The sequence below is a fragment of the Phoenix dactylifera genome, chromosome 1, assembly GCF_009389715.1.
Source record: "Phoenix dactylifera cultivar Barhee BC4 chromosome 1, palm_55x_up_171113_PBpolish2nd_filt_p, whole genome shotgun sequence".
NCBI lineage: Eukaryota > Viridiplantae > Streptophyta > Magnoliopsida > Arecales > Arecaceae > Phoenix > Phoenix dactylifera.
This window is the reverse complement of record NC_052392.1, coordinates 12,305,506-12,327,668: the sequence shown is the minus strand read 5'-3', so window position 1 is coordinate 12,327,668 and position 22,163 is coordinate 12,305,506. Positions and strand designations below refer to the sequence as shown.

Below are 22,163 nucleotides of genomic sequence, written 5' to 3'. Positions count from 1 at the left end.
AATTTGAAACTCCCCTTTTTATATATAGTATAGACAAGATAGAACATTCTATAGGTAAAATGTAATTAAATTTCTACATAACATTCCTCACATAGCAAACACAAGTCTATAATAAGTCTTCTTGCTCATTGATGCTTAAAGTTTAATGCTTACTTCTGGTTCGAATCTTGAACTGCAAAATGTATTAGCATGGCCATGAGCAAGGAATGTTGTACCGGTTAGTATCCGTGCATACCGACTGTACCGTACCATACCAGTACCAAACTAATATGCGGTACAGACAGCGTGCTGAGTGTCGCGGTACGCCCAACTGACCCTCGTACTGGATGTTCCAATTCAGTAATAGATAGGTACCGGTACGGGCTTCGGCATCGAGTTGGCGTACCTTGGTCATAAGTGACATCCATGACATTTTGTTCATACAAGTTCTTGGCCCAAATGCAAGCAGCACTCCTGATTGCCATGGAAGCTTTATAGTGAATGTTTTTTCTTATGAGGGAAGAAGTTTTGGAGCGAGTTGAGGAACTGGGCTTTGATAATATCTGATTTAGGGGTGACCTTGCCTTCGCTACCTTAAACAAGTAAAGCTGCTCGACTAAATGCTTATTGATCTTACTACTGACTGACTATTTTGTCCTTCATCAACTAGCTAACTATAAGGTCATGCTTACTCTACAAGTCAAAAACATAACAACATGATGCAGAGGATAATTTCCATAAAAGTTTTTGATACAAAAATGGAAACACAATTACCATAAACTCTCCATTTAGGTTTTAATTAAGGCCTCATGCCTTTCTAACCAAATGAAACAAAAAAAATAGGCATTGAGGTGCAGGTAAGAGAAGGGAAAGCCTCCAGCTCATTTTAACATATCAGAGAAGAGGATGGGGCCTCACAAAATTAGAAATCACGTTGCAAAAATTATCAGAGAAGAGGATGGGGCCTCACAAAATTAGAAATCACGTTGCAAAAATTAGAGGACAGGCCTTGGTGCAATCGTAGGGTTGCCCTCTTGTGACATGGGTGTGGTGGGTTCGAAACACGATAATAGCCTCTCCACACATGAAGGTAAGATTGTGTGCATCTGACCCTTCCCATACCCTATAGTAGCAAGAGCCTTGTGCATTGGGATGCCCTTCTAAAGATACTCAAGTTAGCAGGTCATGATGGGAAGAAGAGGCAGTACATTGCATAAATCCAAAATTATATGTATGGTTAGTAATTGATACGTTATATCCTAATAAAACCTCGGCGAACCTTGGTTTAAAGTGTTTTGCTATTCAGAGTTATAATCCCCAGCTCATATATATTTATTAGGATACATCAATGCGCATCTTCTGGGAATCATAATACTTTGGTTCTCTAACATTATTTCATATACATATATTTACAAACTATGTGCCTCATTAGTGACCTCTAGGATTCACCCCAGCCAGCAATTAATCCGGTCAGCAGTTTTTACGCATCCAACTTTTTGATGTTATCTTACTTGCTGCACTTCATCTAATACAAGTGTTAGAGAAGTGCTAAACATTAATCTTGTACCTGGTAAACTAACAGCAATCTGACTGGAAAAAATCAAATCAATGTCCAACCACAAGACAGCTGCAATGTAAGATGCAATAGAAAGAGTAACACAGGGGGACAACTTGCCTCAAATATTGACTCTGCAGACTTGACAAATGCACGCCAAGCACATCTTTTCATCAAGTGAGACTTAGAAGGTCTCAGTGCTTCCTCAGGCAGGGCTGCGTCCATATCAAGTAAGTTAATCTTGAGCTGCTTTAATATCTGAGAAATTTTCCCCACAAGAGGCCTCAAAGATGACTCCGGAATTGTGCAGCTGCAAGGAACTTCCAGTCCATGTGTATTAGTAGTTAGGGAGGGTGTGCATTCCCCATCACCTGTATAATCTGATGCGGACCCCTTTGATTTTGCCAACTGGTCATCAGAACCATTGCCAACACAATTTTGAGCTGACTTAGTGGCTCGTTCAGTGCCATTTCTTATGTCATCTTGGGATGCATTTGCGCCAGCTTCTTCCCTTTGTATGGACATCGGCAACCATTCTTCAGACAAGGCTAAGCCAGTATCAGATTTTTTACTTTGGTTCAGCACTAATACAGGATCAAGAAAAAAAACAGGTGAAGGGACAAAAGATGGGACCCCATTTGAACCAAGAAGCCCTACTTCCTTCACCACCTCCTTATTAGAATTTTTGGTGATGAATTTCTTACTTATCTCATCAAGGTCGTAAGGGCATACTTTCCTTGGAAATTTAACCAACCTTGAGCAGATGTCTAACTTTTGTTTCTTTGATGTCTCAACAATATCTACATCATCAGAGTTCTCCTTTTCTTTGATGCTCTCAGACCTTGCTCCCTTTCCTTTTAATTGATCATCACCTTCTTTGCTTTCATCAGAAGCCGGATTGCTTGGAGTGCACTTTCCATCACTATGCCCTTCAATTTCAGTTACAGCGCAAAACGTCTGGTGACAAGAAAGACAGTGGTGTCGAGAAGACCATACAGGTTCTAAGCACTCGCATCTATACATTCTCTCCTCATGACTTATTTTTGCCTTCCTCCCTCGTTTTTTCGGGATTTCACTTACTTCTGGCTCTAAGAAAGGACCATACCTGCTCCCAAGAATCATTTCAGCCTTTGTACTTAAACAGTGTGGAGCTGCAGAATTTTCACAGATGGATGACTTTGATATTTGTTGAAAATCATCAGGTGCATGGTTCATGTCCTGGTACATAAGAAGTCTTAGCCACTGCAAGATGCATTCCTTCAACTCTCTTTCTCTAGGATCAGTATCTCTCAACCAGCAAACAAGTTCTTGAATTTCATGATCGGATTCAAATAAATCCCAGCATTTATGTAGATTAGAATCAGAAGGGCTACAAGAATGAGACCCACTAGGATACATATCTCTTCTTTCATGTGGCACAGGCATGCTTCCATCAGCCACCAGCAATGGATGTTTACCAGGCCTACCTAGAACCCAGTACAATCGACCAGATGAATCCCTACCCAGATATTCCCTTCTTATAGATGTCATCATAAGTTGTGACTCCAAACTGGCAATTGAATCCTGCATATCTGAAATTTCATTTTTTAAAGAGTCCATCTCAAGGTTAATGCATTCAGGCTCAGTTACATTGGCATGAATGTTGTCATGACTTCCTTGGAGTGTTCTATCTTGATTGGAAGCAGGCAGTTCTCCAGCTAGGATATTGACTACAGAACCCATCAGCACTGAATGAGTATTCTCTTCGATATCAGTTCTCCCACTATCAGAAAACTGATGAGATCCATGAGTAGTATCTGTTTTTGATGGCACAAGGGTATGCCTTTCAATATTTACAATGTTCGTTGCCACTTCTCTCCCAGCTTCATCACTCTCTCTTTGTGAAGAAAATATGACTGATTTTTCATCTTGTCCATTGAATGGATCTCCTTTACTGACATTCATGCTAGAGGATGAATTTCCCGGAACTGATGTTGTATTCAAAGCAGGGCCATCACTGGTAAGCTTTTGGGTTTTCTTAGCATGTGCATTTGTATCCGTTATGCTCCTCAGAAAGTGGTCTGTATTCTTGCTGACAGCACCTTGTCCATTCTCCTCAAGGCAGTCCTCCATGGTTATAGAAGCCCCCTTCAAAGGATTTGATGAACCTGTTGCAATATAGTTCATTTTGTTGCTGAAATTTTGTTGCTGTCCCATCAAGCTACCATGGCTAGCACACAGAGCAGTTGTATCTTCTTCCATTGGAACATCACCAATCGCACTAAATTTGCTCGTACTTTCCTTTACAGCTCTCATTGCCAGCAATTCTTCTCTGGATTTCAAGTTTCTCAACTCTACACCTAGATTACGCAATTTCTGCTGTAGATCATTTGATTTATCAGCACACTGTTCTAGGTGTTCTCGAATAAATGCAGTGTTCAGCACTTCATCACATAGAAATTTCAGCAAAAATATCCTCTGCAATCAACAGATTTTACAGAAAATATGAGAGTAATGCAGATGGCAAGTAAAATTTTCTGTAGCAGGAAAGCCAAGCAAGCAAAGTGCTTGGGAAAACATTTCAATAATCACATTCACAATATAATGAGAGGACCACATACTAAGAAATAAAACAGGTACAATTTAAGATTTCATATAATTTATTAGCTCAAATTCAAGATAGAAGTTCACAAAAAGCATCCACAAGCATGTTATAATGCAAGCACAAAATCCCCATGCTTGCAAATTCAAGGGCATGCACACAAAAATGTACTTTCTGTTTCCATCATTAAGTCTAAGTTACTGCCAAAAAAACACTAGAAGAACAATTGATAAAATTAAACCTGGAATGGTAAACTCTGTAACTTGATAATCACTAAATGGGTTGGACCATCAGCCAACAAGAAATACATAAACCATTTTATAAAATTTTAAAGAAACAACGGATCATATACAACACTGTAGCACAAGAGACAGAATGGAGAGAATGATATTATTTGGCATGCAAAACAAGGACTGAGACTATCTTAGATTGTTAGCCTCCCTGCCATTTTTAAAAATCACATTCCAATATGAAGATGGAACAGGCCCATGCATCAGAGATTTCATGGGTTTCATGACTGGCGCCCAGTAATTTATGAACCAAACATCACTGGATCATATGGTTACAGGAAGGCCAGACATCCTCGAGTTTATGACTGTTAATCCATATGATGTAACCCTTGTTGTGCAATTCAAACAAGTCAGACTGCATATTGCATACTACATAAGGATTGAACACATATCATCCTGTTCATTACTTTTTCCTTTGTCTAGCCAAATTTAAACAAAGCCAGATAGCATCAACATACCTATTACCTAGTGGTTGTAATAATAAGACAACAGCTGATCTACAACTTAGTCATTACTAATATTACAACGACAAGCATGACACTGTCAACAGACGAATTGGTCTTGAAAGAACCCAAAAAGTTAAATCCATCTAAATGTGTCAGCCTACTTAACTCTTCACATATCACACAATTTTGTTGCAACCTACTGTTCTTTCATAATTGTATTGCATGTTCATTGATATCTAGCTAACTGAGAGAGAGAAAATTGATATCATGGTGTAAAAAAGAAAAATGATTGATGCAATGCTAAAAGAGTGGGCATAGTGGCCAATATGACAAGAGGTAATGGCAAGCAAGATAAAACACGAAGCTGTCAAGGCTTCAAGCATGAATAAAAAGAATGGCACATTTCCACAAAGTTAACTGAGCAAAGCTAAGCAACCAGAGGAGCATTTCCAACTGTATAGTTCAACAAAACAAAGAGACTAAACAAGGTGAAAAATGCAATAAATTACTTCTATAAAATTTCAATATGCCCTAACCTGAATTAAGTATAATACAAGATTACTTGAAAAGGTCTAGTCCTCATGTTAGAAAATGAATGTTATGCCACACAACTAACAGGGTCATTTGTATAGTATGCCATACTGTATTGAACTAGACGGTACGAGGCATATTGTACCATACCAGTTTCGTATTAGTATACGGTACAGGGGGTGTGCCCTGTAACGGTTTGATATCAGCATACAGTACAGGAAGTGTACCGACACTCCGTATGCTGAACCGACCCCAGTACCAGGCATACCGACATAGTAATAAAGTGGCACTAGTACGGAGTCCAATACCAAGAAAGCATATCTTGGTCATATGTATTGGATGGAACGGACAAAAAACAGAATCATCTAACTGACTTAATATAGCAATAAACGTGCCCCGGATTCTGGTCCGTTGATCAAAAGAAAACATATTATTGGAGAAAGACCACTATTACACAAAAAAGTGAAGAAAAAAAAAATTTCTTCGAATATGAAGACCACAGTTACAGATTTTACATCCATTATATGCCATTTGTTTATGTTTTGATATAGCTGCAGCCATGGCCTTGAAAGACTCTGCCACAAACTGCACTATTCTGGATATAAAAATTTCCGCAGCATGTCTCACGTGCATCACGAACAGGGATTATGACTTGAAACTGGGACCCATGGACTGTGAAGGCAAACATTTTCTTTTGGAGGCAGCATTACTATCCTGTCATTTGCATACACATTAACTAAAGCTAAACAAATAATTTTTTGATAAGAAATCAATCAATCTATCAGCTACAAGCTCTTTTGCAACAACATCCTCAACCTATAGACAATATACAAGGGATATGATTTGAATAACATGCAACTACAGGCCGCTTTAGAAGCAATGAAAGGCCGCTGCACAAGGAGCATGTTATAACCTTGCAAGCTCACTTGATAAAATGCACAATTGAAGGCATGGAGATAGTAAGAGTAAAATACTGTTGGATGATGGGAAGAATAGGTTCCCAGGCATGTGCCAAAACACTAACAAGCAAATGAACTAAACTAAGTTGCTTATAATACAAAGAAATGCATATTAGCTTCCCCAATATGGAAAAAGCAAGGTACTTAATTTCAAGATATTTGCCAAGATGCAAAAGTCACATGGTTTGGCAGATTTACCTAGAGTAATTATGATCACACAGCATGCATCTATTGCATTTACCAAATCTAAGACTTCAAGAAACTGATCTCTCTTAGAGAGATCAAGAGCAGGAAGTCTCAAATTTATTATTCACTTCACAAAGCAAAATTATACCTCGAATTTGGAGGTCTATAATGGAAAAGCCCATGAAGGAGGAGCACAAGGGTCTAATCACAAAGCTGATTGTATAAGATAGAACCTTAGTAATAGAGTTGCTCTACATTTAGTAGAGAAGATAATTAGGAAAACAGTAAAGGTAAGTATGGCTTTAATAGACAAAAAGAATATCATGTCCTAGAATGCTTCAAAGCCTTGAACTAAACCTAAAATAAGATTCTCAATAACCAAGAATGTTTAAAGCCACAATCCATATTCCAAATGATGCCTCAATATTTTACAATGTTGTATTTTGGACCCATACATACTTGAATATGACATATTAGGAACAGAACAAAACCTTGAACTATATATAAGACCGAATTCTCCATGACCAAGAATATTAAGGTCACAGTCCATATTCTGAATGTTGCCTCTATATCAGGAATGTTGTATTTTGGCCCCATAAAAAATTTGATTATTACATAAGTAGGAAGCAAATTTTAATCCAATGGGAAACAACTTGTTAGATTTGCAGACTTTGTTTTTTTTTTTTTTTTGCTCATAACACAAAAAAAAATCAATTATGAAGTTTTTTTTCTCTTTTTTGAGGAAAAGTTAGAACGAAGTGTCTAACAAGTTCTCACTAAGGTAATGAAAAACAAAATACAAACTCCAAGGCTCTACTGCTAAGTACCAGATCTGGGCTCTACATTAAAGCAAAGGACAGAAGTTTCTGTTCCCCCTCTTAAAAAACTGTTGGGAATGTGAGTCATATAGTCATTTTTTGTGGGACCATGTAACTGCAAAGTTCATAAAATTCAATTCTTGAAATGATATTCAACAAACAAATGCATAATGTAAGTGATCACATAAAAATTGTGAGGTGCTAGACATTAGTGAGACTAATGACACAGGATCACAGAATAAAAGGAAGCATAGCATAGTCATGCATTGTTTGCAGACCAAAAAGGAAAAAAAAAAAGGGAGGGAGGGGGGGGATGCAAACCTCTTCTATGTTGAACTCCCAGTATTCTCTTTCTTCTATTGTGATTGCTAACTGATTTAGAGCATCTTGGAAAGCACGAGATTCCTCTCCCAGATGTCTCCTCGGATGGCGTTTAATAAAATGAGAATGTGTCCGTGAATCTTGCATCTTAGACTGACTGTGAACACAAGATGGACAGTACCAATTCCCTTCTGGAATTCGAGCTAGTGGAGGGTTCAAACAGTACATATGATATTCAGAATCACACTTATCACAGAGTAGAACGCTGTCATCATCTTTATCAATGCCACAGACTTTGCAGACTCCTTCTTCCCAAGGAGCTTTAGGGAGTTCATTTGCTGTAAGAAGAACATCATGCAGCTCCTTCCATGTTTCAGAGTCAAAATGCTCAGCTCCAGCATGATCTAAAAACTTCTGAGCCAGGTTTAGCACCTGTATTCAAAGAAAAAGTTTTTAGTGAAGTATAAAAGAAGTGGTCACGTGTGTAGACATGCACACACTAGACATACATATACACATGTGAGGAGCAAAAGAAAATAAATTGAAAATTTTCTGCAGAATGATCAAGTATGTGTTAATAACATATTATCTGCATATGATTATGTTCTTATACATCATTTCTTTCCCCCTACCAAGGAATTATAGGAGTGAAATACTAGACAAAAAAAAATTTCAGACTAATGAAACATTAGACATGTACCTCCACTTAATTTCAATTAGACCTGTTTACGGGCCGAACAGCCCGCCCGGCTTTTGGATGGACCTGGACCAAAATTTTTAAGTCCGGTAGGCAGGGCCAGGCCTACAAAATAAGCCCATATGTTAAATGGTCCGGACTTGGGTTTAGACATTAAAGTCCGCCCTGAGCTCGGTCCAACCCAATTCACTCATTCATTCAGTCAATCAACCAACCAACCAATCAATATCTATCTCTGTCCCTCTATATATAAACCTAGGTTAACTTAGATCCAGCTCACTTGGCCTATTCACCTATTGCCACTTATTACATATTGGAAAGGAGAGTGCCGGTTCTCTCCGCCTCAAGAAGAACTTGTCCTCTTCCTCTTCTCCAATTGTAGCTGCCGGTTCCCCCTCTCCTCTTCTTCACTCGTCATAGCCGTGGGGGCCACCCTTCTCTTCTTCGTCTCCCGTTCGACCCCTCTCCCTTATCCAACCCTAACTCCAGCAGATTAGTTGCCACCATGATCACAGCACCACCGCTCCTCAATGCAGCAAAGATCTCCTACCAAACCCCATTCGATGGCAGTTTTTGTAGCTGTTTCATCATCTAAAGCAGATGGAGAAGTGGAATACTGCCACAAGGCCTCCTTCTCTCCCCCTCAACCACAGCATGGCCTTCCTCTCCTCCAATCATTGTCAGCAGCTTCCCTCCAATGGTGAGACCCCCTCAATCGCAGCCATGGAATGCCGTACCGGCCGGTACGGGCCGGTACGTACTGGTCCGGTCCTAAACCGGTACCGGAACGGATAAAAAAACAGTATTTTCCGGTTTTTTATCCGAACCGGCCGGTACGCAGTTCGAACCGGTTCGCACCGGTACGATTTTTTTTTTTAAGAACCACAGCGCCGCGTGCTGTGGTTTTTGAAACCACCGCATACCGGCCGGTACGGTACCGGTACCAGCCGGTACGGACCGGTATCGTACCGGTCCGGCCGGCCACCGGTACGCCGACCGGTACCGGTACGGCGGACCTTGATCGCAGCCCTACCAATCCCTATCAAATATTTAATTTGTTAACATTTTTTTAAACTAGAGAAAAAGGTCCAGGAAGCCCGAGGCCCAACCCAAAGCCTCGAAACTCAAAGCCCGAGAAAGCAGCGAGCTTCAGCTTGGGAAGTAGACCCAACGTCGGGCCAAGCTCAAGTTTGACTAAATTAAGTGACACCTTAGGATAAACCTAGCCACCCTGCATGTCCTTTAAATAGGTCTAATTTCAATGTTGATATCAAAATTTGATTATAAAATATGCGTTTTAGTTGAAAATTGTTTCATAACATGACAAAGAAAGAGATATTGCATTGCCAATTATGCATAACAAGAGAATAAAAATTTAGATTTGACTTCCTTGATTTAAAGAGGACTAGCCTTGGCGTAGTGGTAAGGTTGCTCCATTGTGATCTGGGTGTCATGAGAGCAAAACAAGGAAATAGTCTCTCCGCACGCAGGGTAAGGCTGCATTCCCAGACCCCATAGTGGTTAGACTAGGTTGACTTTTTTTATCCTTCCCTAAATTAACAATCCACACACTCCAACCTTATCTTTGTTCATCATACTCTATTATGTACCCAATGCAGTAACAATTATAAAAGACTACCATAGACTTCATTAGCAGGTAATATGGCAACTGCAAATATAAGATAAGAAATTATGAAGTTAGAAGATTACATACAGACCTCCTTCTCATACAATGACTCAAATTTCTGTGACAATGTTTTAGCTAATTGCATCAGATCAGGTCGATCCCCATATGCTGTGCATATATTATGCCAAACCTGCCATCAAAAGCAAGATTTAGTAGTGCCATAAGGTTGAACACTTGTATTTTGACTTAATTACCCCTTTATTTACATGGAAACATGAAAGTGTACATACATGCATATATGTGCATATGTATATGTCCAGATGTAAATTGCAGACCGTCTTAAAAAAACCAATTCTACAAACCAATAATTTCTCATATTAAAACATGCAGGTGACATGGTTAGTTCTAATGTGTAGTAATTAATAGTAGTCACACTTGTAGACTCACTCCGAAGAATGTGAAAGATCATTTAAGTAAGGGTCCATGTCCAATTAATTACAAATATAATCAGCTAACAAACACAGAATGAACAGATGAATCCATGAACATAGAAACAATAAAATGTGCATATATGGTACACCATGATAGGCCACTACACTTCCCCAAGAATAAAATCCTAGAATTCAAATTATGTAGTATCCCAAACCTTCTCTCTTGTTTTGGCTACCTCTGCTTATTGAATTACTAAGACATGTTTATGACTAAACATACCTAAGAAGCAATAAGAACATGGATATATAACATAGGCGCTCGTAACTCTCATCCACAAAATAAAATTCTAGATGAGATTCAAGAATATATCAGCACTCAATTATCTTGGAAAATGCATATAAATTGGGTAGTTCAAATTTCCTATGCACAGGCATATCCACACTGTTAGAAGCAAGGAAATCCAAGAAAGTTTGAAATAGAAAAAAAGGAAGAAAATAAGAAGGATTTGGTAATGGCAATTGAGCTGGTTTGTGATATATAGCTTGGAGCCTTGGACTATAGGAGGATCCATTTAGAAGAGGGACAAATAGCAATAGAAGGGACAGAGAAAAAGGATATGCCCAATTGAACTTTACGAAGGTGGTCCAGAAAGTCACAAAAAGGCTTAATCCAAGTCCCAAACCAGATTTTGATGGCAGACAAGAATCTTGAGGCCGGGCCTTGGATAATTGCAAGAGTGAATTGGATGGCCTTCTAGTTGTTTAAGTTCAGATCCAAGTTAAACTGCAATAGATATCAAAATTTGTTTTATTTGCAACATGTTATGGTGTGCTGGATGCCTTCTGTGTCCTAGAGGTTTTCACTAAAACTCATGTTAAAAGCAATCAACCAAGAAATTAATGATAGAGAATGTAACGACCATAGACCTTACTCGAAAAAGCTATCCAAAAAAAATTATTTGGACTCCTTGGTTGGTCCTGTATAAGTATCCAAGATCTCCCCAGTGCACAACTGATGTGGAACTAAATGCACACCTACTCAAGCTCTTGCATACTCTCCCCATTTAATTCTTGGTGTCCTCGCCAGGCTAAGGGTTCAAATTTAATCATAAACACCACGATTGGTTTGTGGTCGGGCCTAAAAGAGCTCGTGTTGCAATATCTTGAGTCTCATATCAACTGTGCATCAGGGAGATCTTGAGTGCTAATATAGAGCAATGCAAGAATTGCTGTGCCGGAACCGGGGCTCGAACCAGTTGCTCAGCGGCATGAGTCAGTACAACCCCATGTTCCATGTCGGGCTCGTACCAACACAGTAGAGAGGGCATGAGGGAGGGAGAACAGGACAGGAAAAGAGAGAGAAGGGGAGAGAGGGAGAGAGGAGGGTGGCGGAGGCCGACGGAGGGCTGACGAGCCGCGCAGAGGCGCGGAGGAGAGGCTCCGCCTCCAGTTCTCCTATTCCATTCGAAACAAGGGTCCCAGATTTAAAAAAAAAAATTAAGTAAAATCAGCAAGGAGTTTGCCGGCTTCACTTAAACATCGCAAAAATAAAAAGAACCTCCTTCGAGACCCTTGTTTCAAATAAAACAGAGGAACCGAAGGCAAGCCCCTCCGCCTCCTCCGCACAACTTTCCGACCCTCCATCAGCCGAACTCCACCTCCCTCTCTCTTCCTTCCTCTCCCTCTCCCTCCCCCGCTCTCTCTCTCTCTCTCTTTTCCTCTTTTTCCTTCTCCTTTTCCCCCTCCGTCGCTAATTTCTCATTTTGGTTGCCAGAACCGTCCCAGTCCGCTGCCGGTACACTCGGTATGCCCCGAACCAGGAGGTTCGGGACAGTTCCGCCAACCATGGGGCAAGGAGTTTAAAAATACTTTCTAGTTCGCCTTTTTAGGCAACGTCTTACATTGTTATAAATAATATCAAATCGAACTTAGCCGACAACCCATATAGACTAAGAGATACTATAACACGAGTCAATTGTAGTGTTTGTGGTTGATTGTGGATCCTTGGCCTAGCGAGGATGGCATGACTTAAACAGGAAGGAGTATGTAAGAGCCAATGTGGGCTTGTATTTAGTCCCACATCAGTTGTGCACTGATGAAATCTTGGATACTTATACAAGATTAAGAAATCCAAATAATATCTTCTAGCTTAGCTTTTTGGGCAAGGCCTAGATTGTTACAGAGAACATTGGGATGAGAAAAAAAAAAGCAAAAGCTTTGTGAAATTTTATCAAAAATCTATTGTTACACCTCTTAATTTATACCCTATAGTTGAAAGAGAGAGAACTATTTAACAAACGCTAGTATTTTCCAACAATGCAATGATTGCAAATAAAAGAGAGATAATGGACCAGTGATGCGAGGGGAAAAGGAGAAAGGGGATGTGTGCAGCTAGCCCCAGCTTCTTTCCCCTTATTGTCTTTCTCCTCTTTCCTTTCTTTTCTCTCCCTAGTCCTTCCCATCTTTGCTTTACTCTTTTTTCCCAGTACCCAAAAGCCATACCTAAAAGCCTTCTTTGCTGCAGGCTACAGAAGTCATATAGATCCCTCATGCCTAAACCTTGCGGAAAAGGCAAACTACAAACAAGCAGATGGCCATGGACTGGCTGGAACGATAAGTTATGGCCCTCAGAACTGAAAATGCTGTGTAAACAAACCAAAAGGAACTGCATCCGACCTCTGACCTTAATCATCAGACCAAAAATACATAAAAACTCGTCAACTAAAAAACTCCTAGGACAAATTAAAACACTCCTGAGATTAAACAGTTCTAAACTGGACATTTTGGTGCTAAAGTCGGTGTCTTGTATGGGAGGCATGATCTTCTCCCCAAGTTATATCATGTCAATTTATCTAAGAGGAACCCAGCTCTTGCATACTAACTCAGGTAGCACCAGAAACTGCTTGTCTATTTGTCTTTTAACTTGACAGGAATGCAACATGGAATTTTCAACCACTTTTCTTCTTCAGATTTGAAAAAGTGTTGACTTTGAATCTTCTACACCTAAATATTGAAGCTGTTTCACTCACATTAACTATACACCTCCCTTCTCAATCTTTTGGCACATACATCATACATGGACAAACAGCAACAAGCACTGCAATTTTAGAACCATGTTGCTCATTTTCACACCACCATGCACTAACTCTTGATCTAAATCCTTTAAGAGTGTCAAGGGAGATGTCAGAGATAATGTTAAATGCTGGGCTGTCATAGATAATTCTAAACTATGTCACTATTTTAAAAAGAGATGTCAGAGATACTGGAGGATATTTTTACAGTGTGACAAAATGCAATAGCACGCAGACTGTTAAGTGAATAGCCTAATATAAATGTATATATTGAATTATTGCCTCCAATAGCAGATTATTTCAGATTTCATTCATGCACTTACTCTATAGTTAAAAATATATTTTGGGCTAAACCAGAAAAGGAAAAAACCAATTTGAATTTTCTTGATAACAAACAACACAAATTCCATATGAATAAGCTACAATCTCTTAGCAGTTATGATAGCAATATAACATGTCAATCAAATTATCTGACCTCATGGTTATATTAGTATGTTTAAAACTACAATTTCCCATGTTTAATTTGCAAAAGAGTAGAATACAAAATAAAAACATATACAAAAGGGTTAAAGATATAAATAATAACCATGCGGCGAATAATTTTACAGCACCACCCCAGCAACTAATATGAGCTGCATCACAGCTATTTATGCATGATTAAGGAAAACTTATATACCAGCTTTAAAGCAATGCACTCCTGAAGACACGTTGAGAAGGCCACAAAATGGTCAATCAAAAAATAAAATTTTCATTGTTATCTAAAACAAAAGGAAACAGGTAAAAGACATACCTCCCGAACATCCTCAAGAAAAGCCTCATGTGATCCACCATAAGCCCCAACAGCTAGCCTTAGATCAATTGCACGAAAGTCCAAAGGGCGAGAAACCATAGCAGGAAATCCAAGAATACCCTCATCCTCATTATCATTTGAATTCGTAAGGGCAGCTCCAAGCAAATTGCAGAAAACTTTTGCTTCATCAGCAGAAACAGAACGACGTAACACGGTACGACATTTTTTCATAATGACATCTGATAGAGAAATAGGACTTTTCTCTTTCCGTCCCTTGATTTTCCGCTTCAGACCTCCACCAGATGCCTCTGCCAGCACAGATAGAACAGCTTTCTGTACCCAACCAACAAGAAATGTCAACAGATTGATCGCATGGTTCCTACTAGTAGTAGTAGTGGTAGCATACAAGACAATATAGTCTCTTATAGGTTGCAGTAGAAGATTAGAGGATGTCCCAGACACTGGGGAAAGAAAGAATGATAGTTCAACAGCAGCAGATACATGAAAGAAAATTTAGAACGTGCAGAGTTTAAGCTTTCACATATGCAATTCTGGAAAACATACAAAGATCAGAAGGGTCTGAAGCATGTCAAAATATGGGAGCTCATTATTCGAATTATTTAGGCAGAGTAAGCTAAGAAATAACTAACATTAGCAATAATAAGACAGCAACTTTTACAGGCCAAGGGTAGTGATAGTTAAGTGTGTCTCATAGTTGAGATGAATTCTCTAATAACATCTTGCTGCCATGGAGGAGTTGGTGATGGTGCTGACAGCTAAACTAGGCAATGTTAAAGAATAGATTATGACTCTATCATACTAATCCAAGAATGACAGCTTTGGAGAATCCACATTAAATGTTTATATCATATTCATTCACATCATCATGTAATCCATAGATAAGATAGATGGATCATTAATGAAAAAGAAAGATAAACAAAGTCGACTTAAAACATTAACAAACAAAGTGTAATATGTGCATATGCAATTTGAAAACATTCAAAAAAAAAAATCTAAAACTAAAGAGTAATGGTGAAAATTATAAGTGACATGCCTCACGCAATGAGGAATTTCAAATCTTTGCAAAAAACTCGTCATAATTTTGGAGAAAATGTTGGACAATTAAAGCACTATATAATAAAACAGTGAAAAATTTACCTTGGTTGGCCCTGATGCATTTCCCCTATAAACTTCTTTACTGATTGAATGCTCCAAAATTTTCTTTGCCCATTCTGGAGGATTTTTATCCAAAGAATCATAAATGCACTTCCTTATTCTTGTTCCCACATTGGTTGGTAACTTTTTCACAGGCTCCAAAGGTTGTGCCCACTCAGGAAGGCTATTGCTACTCACAACAGCTGGCTCAGAAGCAATTATTGCTCCATCAGAATCTTTGGAGTCCACGGGAAAAACTTCATTATCTCGCTTTGTATTACCAGATATTTGCCTTTCAGCCTCTGCAAGTAGCTGAGAATCAAACAATTTAGTTTCAACAAGTTAAGTCTGATCCGTCAAAGATTCTTAAGCATAAATACTTAAACGCGGAGGATTGAACAATTTAGTTTGAACAAGTTCAGTCTAATCTGCCAAAGATTCTTAACCATAACCACTGACCAAGATTTAAACAGATGGATACCCATTCAGTATCCCAGATTTACAGCATATACATTAAGCATAAATTTAAAAATTTGTGACAGGTTGCAGGTTCAAACCCAAGACCTCATAAGCTGTTCAAAGAAAATATATGGTGATCCATAGATGACGTCATACATGGGGCCAGTTCTCAACAATAGGCACTTTTTAATATCAAAATCTTGATTTCTCTGTCGAAAGACTATACAATCTTCGGTTTCATACTAGCTAATTCATACTAGAAGTTGTTTTATATTATATGCCGCATGGGTAAGCAAAGTGGAGTTACTCAAAAAGTCTTAGAGATGAAACTAAATTATGTAGTATACATGCACATGCATACATGTACATATAAATATAATATCAACCTATATGAGTTAAGAATTCTCTCCGTGCCTTGCTCGTGCATGTTCTTCAGCTCTCTTGTTTCCCTACCCAAAAAAATTGGATAGGGTGTCACCTAGACACTTCAGTTTTTTAGGAATCTCGGAGTGCTGATACTTTTAGACACTTACAAAAAATAGGCCACTCCTTGGCACTCCAAATAAAATATAAAAAATAAGGCACTCCTTGGCACTCCAAAAAGAATAAATATCATGCTACATCAGCCAAATGTGCCAGCACTTGGCATGGTTTTTGGAGTATCCAGCAAAAGGGCATTTTATAATTCTAAACTACATAAAGTACTAAATTAAGATTAAAGTTTAAACTACCAAGGTATGATTTGGACCAAAGTAGAACACCATACTGACACAGTATACCGGCTGGCATGGCAGGGACCCCTGTATGATATGGACTGAACAGTAAACCCTTGTATTGACTGGTGAGTAAATCCATGCACTAGGTTATGCTGCCTAAAGTGTTAAATGCAACTTCGACAGAAAGTGTCAATGACAGCTAAGTAGTCTTATAGTTAACATGTTCTCAAACAAGTATATTACATATACTGTATGGAAGTGCCCCCCTGCCCCTTTTTTTTGGTTTTTTGAGGTTGAGATGTAGAGTAAGTGGACATTTGGACCTGTGCCAAGTGTCTTTAGGTAATTGGATATGTGAACCTTTAATTTGGTGAACACAGCATATATCTTTTCTACGGTATCTAAAATTGACTGGTCATAAAATGGAAATCACAATGCATATGAGTATATATCCTAAGGAAATTAGGGATCTGCAACCGATCATTGATGGTTTTGACATTTGAGCACAGATATGTGAGGTTTGATCTCAAGTCTTATAAACAGCTAGATGACTAATATCTAATTGTAGTCTTTTAGAGTTTCTAGATTGTAATTAATATATTGGTCCTTGGTACTTGATATGATGGCAATCATAATTCAAAGTTCAAATCCCTGTGCAGCTGTATATTTATCCATTTAAGTCTTCTAGATATTTACCAAGCTATGCTTTAGATAGTTCAATTGTTATCATAACTGAATAACATGTTGCCGTTCTTCATTCATGTGTCATATGATTCCTTGATATCTTCATTGGTTTTTAATATAATAATGGAATTACACAAGCACCGAAACACATTTTTCTCAATATCTAAAACTAATATTGAACCATTGATTATCACTCAACAATTCAATGCTCGATTCTTTGGCAGATGGTCATATTTGATAGTCTAAGTCAAATAAGGCTTACCCCGATACATGGATGGATTGAAGTTCTAATCAATCTTACTTTGAGAACTTTTCAAGTGCCAAGTATCCAAGTCAAAGGTGCATTCAACACAACCTCCAAACATGTCACAACACAAAAATATTGTGACTTATATTTCCCATGTCTATAGTGCTCGAAGTATCAAAGGACAATATATAAAAATACTGAAAATTTCAATGGAGTGTCATTAATCAATGCACGACATATATATGACAGCAACATTTGTTTATAATGTTTGTTGTTACAAAATATTGATGAACAAGTCAATAAATATCAAATTATCAATGAAAAAACTATCAAACAATAAGAATGTATATTAAAGTTCTTCTAGTATTGAATATAGTGTCATCCAGGTGTCTGAACATGCCAACACATCTAGGCTCTCATGGTCTCACCTAACAATGCGTAAGGTAATGTGAGTTTTTATTAAGAAAAGAATTCATAGAATGCAAGTCATGGATCTTGTACATTTTGGCACTAACCAAATTTTCAAAATATAGCTTCGATTGAAAATTTATGGTACAACACAGATCATATGAGGATCAATAAAAATGAAATGTGCTCTCTTACCAATGCATCTGCTTCCATTCCAGCAACTCCAAAAAGCGAACCACAGAGCACACCACCATCACCTTGCAAGCAGCGGTACAACTTCATACCTTCGCGACTATAGGCATCTGGGGAATCCATGCAACCATTCATCGATGAGACAGCTAAAATATATCTCCTGGCTAATTCTGGCCATGTCAGTTCATTAATAGTTAGCATCTCGATCTTTGTTTCTTTTGCAGGAAGGGAGTTATCCATATCCTTCTTTCTTCCACGTCTAGGTTTTGATTCTCTAGCATCAAAATTTGGATCTACAAAACCTGCAACCTTGCAAAGTAGCTCACCAACCAACACTTTCAGCAATGCAATGTGAGTCTTTGTTAAAACCACTCCATTGCATCTGCCATAAGTACGTGATGCCAATCTAGCTCGAGCAGCTTCCCTTGCGGAAGCTGTTTCAATTGGCATGAATATGAATGGACTCTGTTCGTGAGCTGTTGGACCAGATTCACCAGTTGAAAATGAGGTTGGACCATTTGCGCTGTTATTACTATTCTGGATTTCTTTTTCTAGATTCTCCAAATTATATGACCCCATAGGCCATGGATCAATAAGCTCTTCTTCGAGTTCCTCAAATGATGGAGGTTCTTTCAGGCCCAAAATTTCATAAAAACGCCACAGCAGTTCCCATATCTAATAAAATTTTGAAAAAAGAAGAAATGTGAAATGGCAGCAACATACAATATAGAGCTTGAAACAAATATAATAAAATGTTCTTAAATGGAGAGAAAAATATTTTAAAAAATGCAATGTGAATAACAGTACCTGAAGAACATCCCCAACCAACTCAGCAGGAAGCCTACTGCTTACAGGTTTCCCAGGTGGAGTCTGGTGGTCTCTTGATTGGCTGTCTTCAGCAATGTCCTTTAGCCTTGACTTTGTGTGCCCTCTATATAAACCACATGATGCAACTTCTTCACCCTGTTCTCCATTCTTTTCAATGGCTAAGAGCAACCCACTTGCAACAGTCCATGAGGTTGAAAAATCAGTCCTATCATTTAAAAATTGGTAGTGTGAACAAGCATGAGATCCAGGAAGGCTTTCAATAATTTCCTGTACAAAGCCCACATCCAATCCAAATCTATCGTGGCTTAACCATTCTGCAAGTGATTTGCATGTAGCTTCTAGTTCACTGTCATTCTGAATTATTCGTGATGTAGCAATCGGTCCATGGAAACAGCAAAATTTAGCTAGGGGAACAAGATGATCTAGAGCTTCTAGAGTTCTATTGCCTGAGTATGATGAAAGCTTTCTACTATTGTGCCCGCAGCAAAATTGCAAACAGCCTGACTGCTTGTACACTTCACGGCAAGCATCAAGAAGAGTATGAGAAACCATCTTCCATACTGACTGTGATGATCTTCCTTCTACATAGAATTCCCCTATTTCATCTCTCATTCTTGAAGCGTCAGAAGACCTTCCTGAATGGCAATTCAGATCAGGTGTTAGAACAGTAGGCTTCTGCATATTAATTTGCACAGAGGATTCATATGATGTTTCACCAAGATTGCTGCTAAAACATGATAACAAGTCCTGCTGTGATTGATCTGGAACTGATAGCAGCATTAGAATGTCATCATCGTTATCACAATCTGCATCAACAGTCATTCTAAAAATTTCCATCCTTTCTGGCATATCATCTTTGTTAACATTTTTATGTAATAGAACAGTTGCACCACTGGGTATAGGTGATATTAAACATGGGCGCCTACGCACCTTGAAAACAGGCCCAGCATTACCACCATCTGACACCTCACACTCAAAAAGCGAACCTGTAACTTTATCATGCCAGTGTGATTTATATCCTACAGGCCAAATCTGATAGTTGTCATGATATGTCATTCGTAAATCAATCTTCCCCAGACTAACCACAAAGAAATCTTCGTATTGAACTGGAAGTCCAACCTAGAAGCAGAGTTTTGAAGATGAAAAAAAAAAAATCAAGCATGAGCAGTAATAGTCTAATTAACAGAAAAAAAGGAATAGATATATGACGTATGCATTTATCCATCCAAATAATACACATACATATCAATGGAATACTCAATCACCTCATATATACATATATGCATGCATGCGTAGTGTATGTTTATATGTACAATTTGTTTGAAATACATATATGCATGTATGTGTAGGTATGATATGTGATTATGTATATCCATGTAGGTAGGTAGGCAGGTAGCTAAGCAGATATGCACATATCCATGCAAGGAATAAGCAATAACATTCTAAGCTCGGAATGACAGCATGAACGAAAGCAGAATCAGAACACATAAAGCTAAAACATTTAGTAAAATGTGTGGCTGCTTACAGATGCGTCTTGAGATCCATTGCCACAATTTTCCTCCATGAAAGTTTTTGCAACTCTTGAAGCACTTCTAACATCAGAAAACTGAGGTTCCATGACCTCCGTATCAGATGAGGGCTCCATGCCACAGCTGACCCACACACTGTCTTGATTTTCATTGGAACTTGTTATCATTGAATTTCTGGCAAGATCTTTCTTCCTTCTACCAAAAGTCAATGACCTCTGTGCAATGCCAGAACCATCACTTATTTCATCAATGTCCATAGAAGGGAAGCTTGATTTTATCCCAAGATATTGGGCAACATCAGACATCGACTCAAACCTCTTTCCATCTGGGGAACAATATACAGCATATGGACAAGACTTGTTTGTAAATTCTTTAAACTCTACAGACCATCCTTCACCCAGAAAACCTCCCTTTTCCATAATAAAGTTTCTTAAGAACTGCAAAAACATCTCTCCCTGCGATTGTCCTGATACTGTTGCATTACTGACTGCAGACCTTCCTATAAGAGAAGAGCTCGAAACTGGATTTTCAAAACCTCTATTTGCAAATAGTCCATGGTATGGTAAACCTTCCGAACTTATTTTCATATCATCAGTTACTGTTTCAGTATCCTTCACTAAATCAAAAGCATTTCGATTGGGACCAACATTTTGTTGTGGAAATGATACACCAAACCCACTAAATGAGGCTCCATCAGGATTGTTCTTTCTGCACACAATATAGATTACAATCAGTCACTTGTATCAGTAAGTTCAAAAGGAATGACCACAGACTAAACAGCACTAAGAATAATAATTGTTGGTCAGCAAAAAGTTTAAGAAATATAAGAGTATGTTATATGCAATTTTTTTGATCAAAAACACCTGAAATAGAATTTTAAATCTTGCTATTAAAAACTGCTTCATAATAGGTATTTTAGATTGAAAAACCATTAAGATGACTTAGCCATAGGTGGAAAAGAAGATGCAGATTTCATTTTGAGGAAGCTTATAAACAAAATTTTATGACCCTTGGCCTTGGATAAACATGATGAACAAACAAAAGCATAAAGTTGACATGGTTACCACGAAAGATTGCAAGCGCAATCATGTAAATGATTACATAGTTGAGATAATCATGTGGCAATATTATCAGATTACAACAACCATAAGTAACAAACTGAATCCCAATAGTTCAGGTTGGTTTCAAAAAAATACTCCTTTGCTAACTTGTTCCTTTTAAGAGCTACATCTTTTTGCACTGCATACTATTCAAAATCCTTTATCCCAACCTCAATCTATGCATTCTAAATTCTTTACTTTCTCTTTATTATAACTTTCAACACAAATCTGGGTCACTCTCCTTAGTAGAGCTTCAGCATATCTCATTGAAGATGCAAGCTTCCTACCGACCAAGTCAATTCCACTGCAGAATTCTGGGTTACTGCAGCTTTAATGTTTCCCCAATTACTAACTTGTTCCTTTTTAAGAGCTACATCCTTTTGCACTGCATACTATTCAAAATCCTTTATCCCAACCTCAATCTATGCATTCTAAATTCTTTACTTTCTCTTTAGTATAACTTTCAACACAAATCTGGGTCACTCTCCTTAGTAGAGCTTCAGCATATCTCATTGAAGATGCAAGCTTCCTGCCGACCAAGTCAATTCCGCTGCAGAATTCTG

At 38.4% G+C, this 22,163-nt stretch overlaps 1 protein-coding gene across 3 annotated transcripts in view; it reads right to left on the bottom strand.

Moving 5' to 3' along the window:
• Nucleotides 1-22,163, bottom strand: part of LOC120110853 (methyl-CpG-binding domain-containing protein 9-like) — a 28,213-nt gene that overhangs the window by 1,944 nt on the left and 4,106 nt on the right. For all 3 annotated transcript variants that reach the window (XM_039126732.1, XM_039126728.1, XM_039126738.1), the window contains exons 2-9: nt 20,497-21,208; nt 18,951-20,090; nt 18,147-18,818; nt 15,441-15,749; nt 14,283-14,615; nt 10,082-10,180; nt 7,667-8,098; nt 1,655-3,991 (exon numbers count right to left, since the gene is read on the bottom strand). In XM_039126732.1, the coding sequence (XP_038982660.1) occupies nt 1,655-3,991; nt 7,667-8,098; nt 10,082-10,180; nt 14,283-14,615; nt 15,441-15,749; nt 18,147-18,818; nt 18,951-20,090; nt 20,497-21,208 (6,034 nt within the window). The remainder of the gene's footprint in view (nt 1-1,654; nt 3,992-7,666; nt 8,099-10,081; nt 10,181-14,282; nt 14,616-15,440; nt 15,750-18,146; nt 18,819-18,950; nt 20,091-20,496; nt 21,209-22,163) is intronic.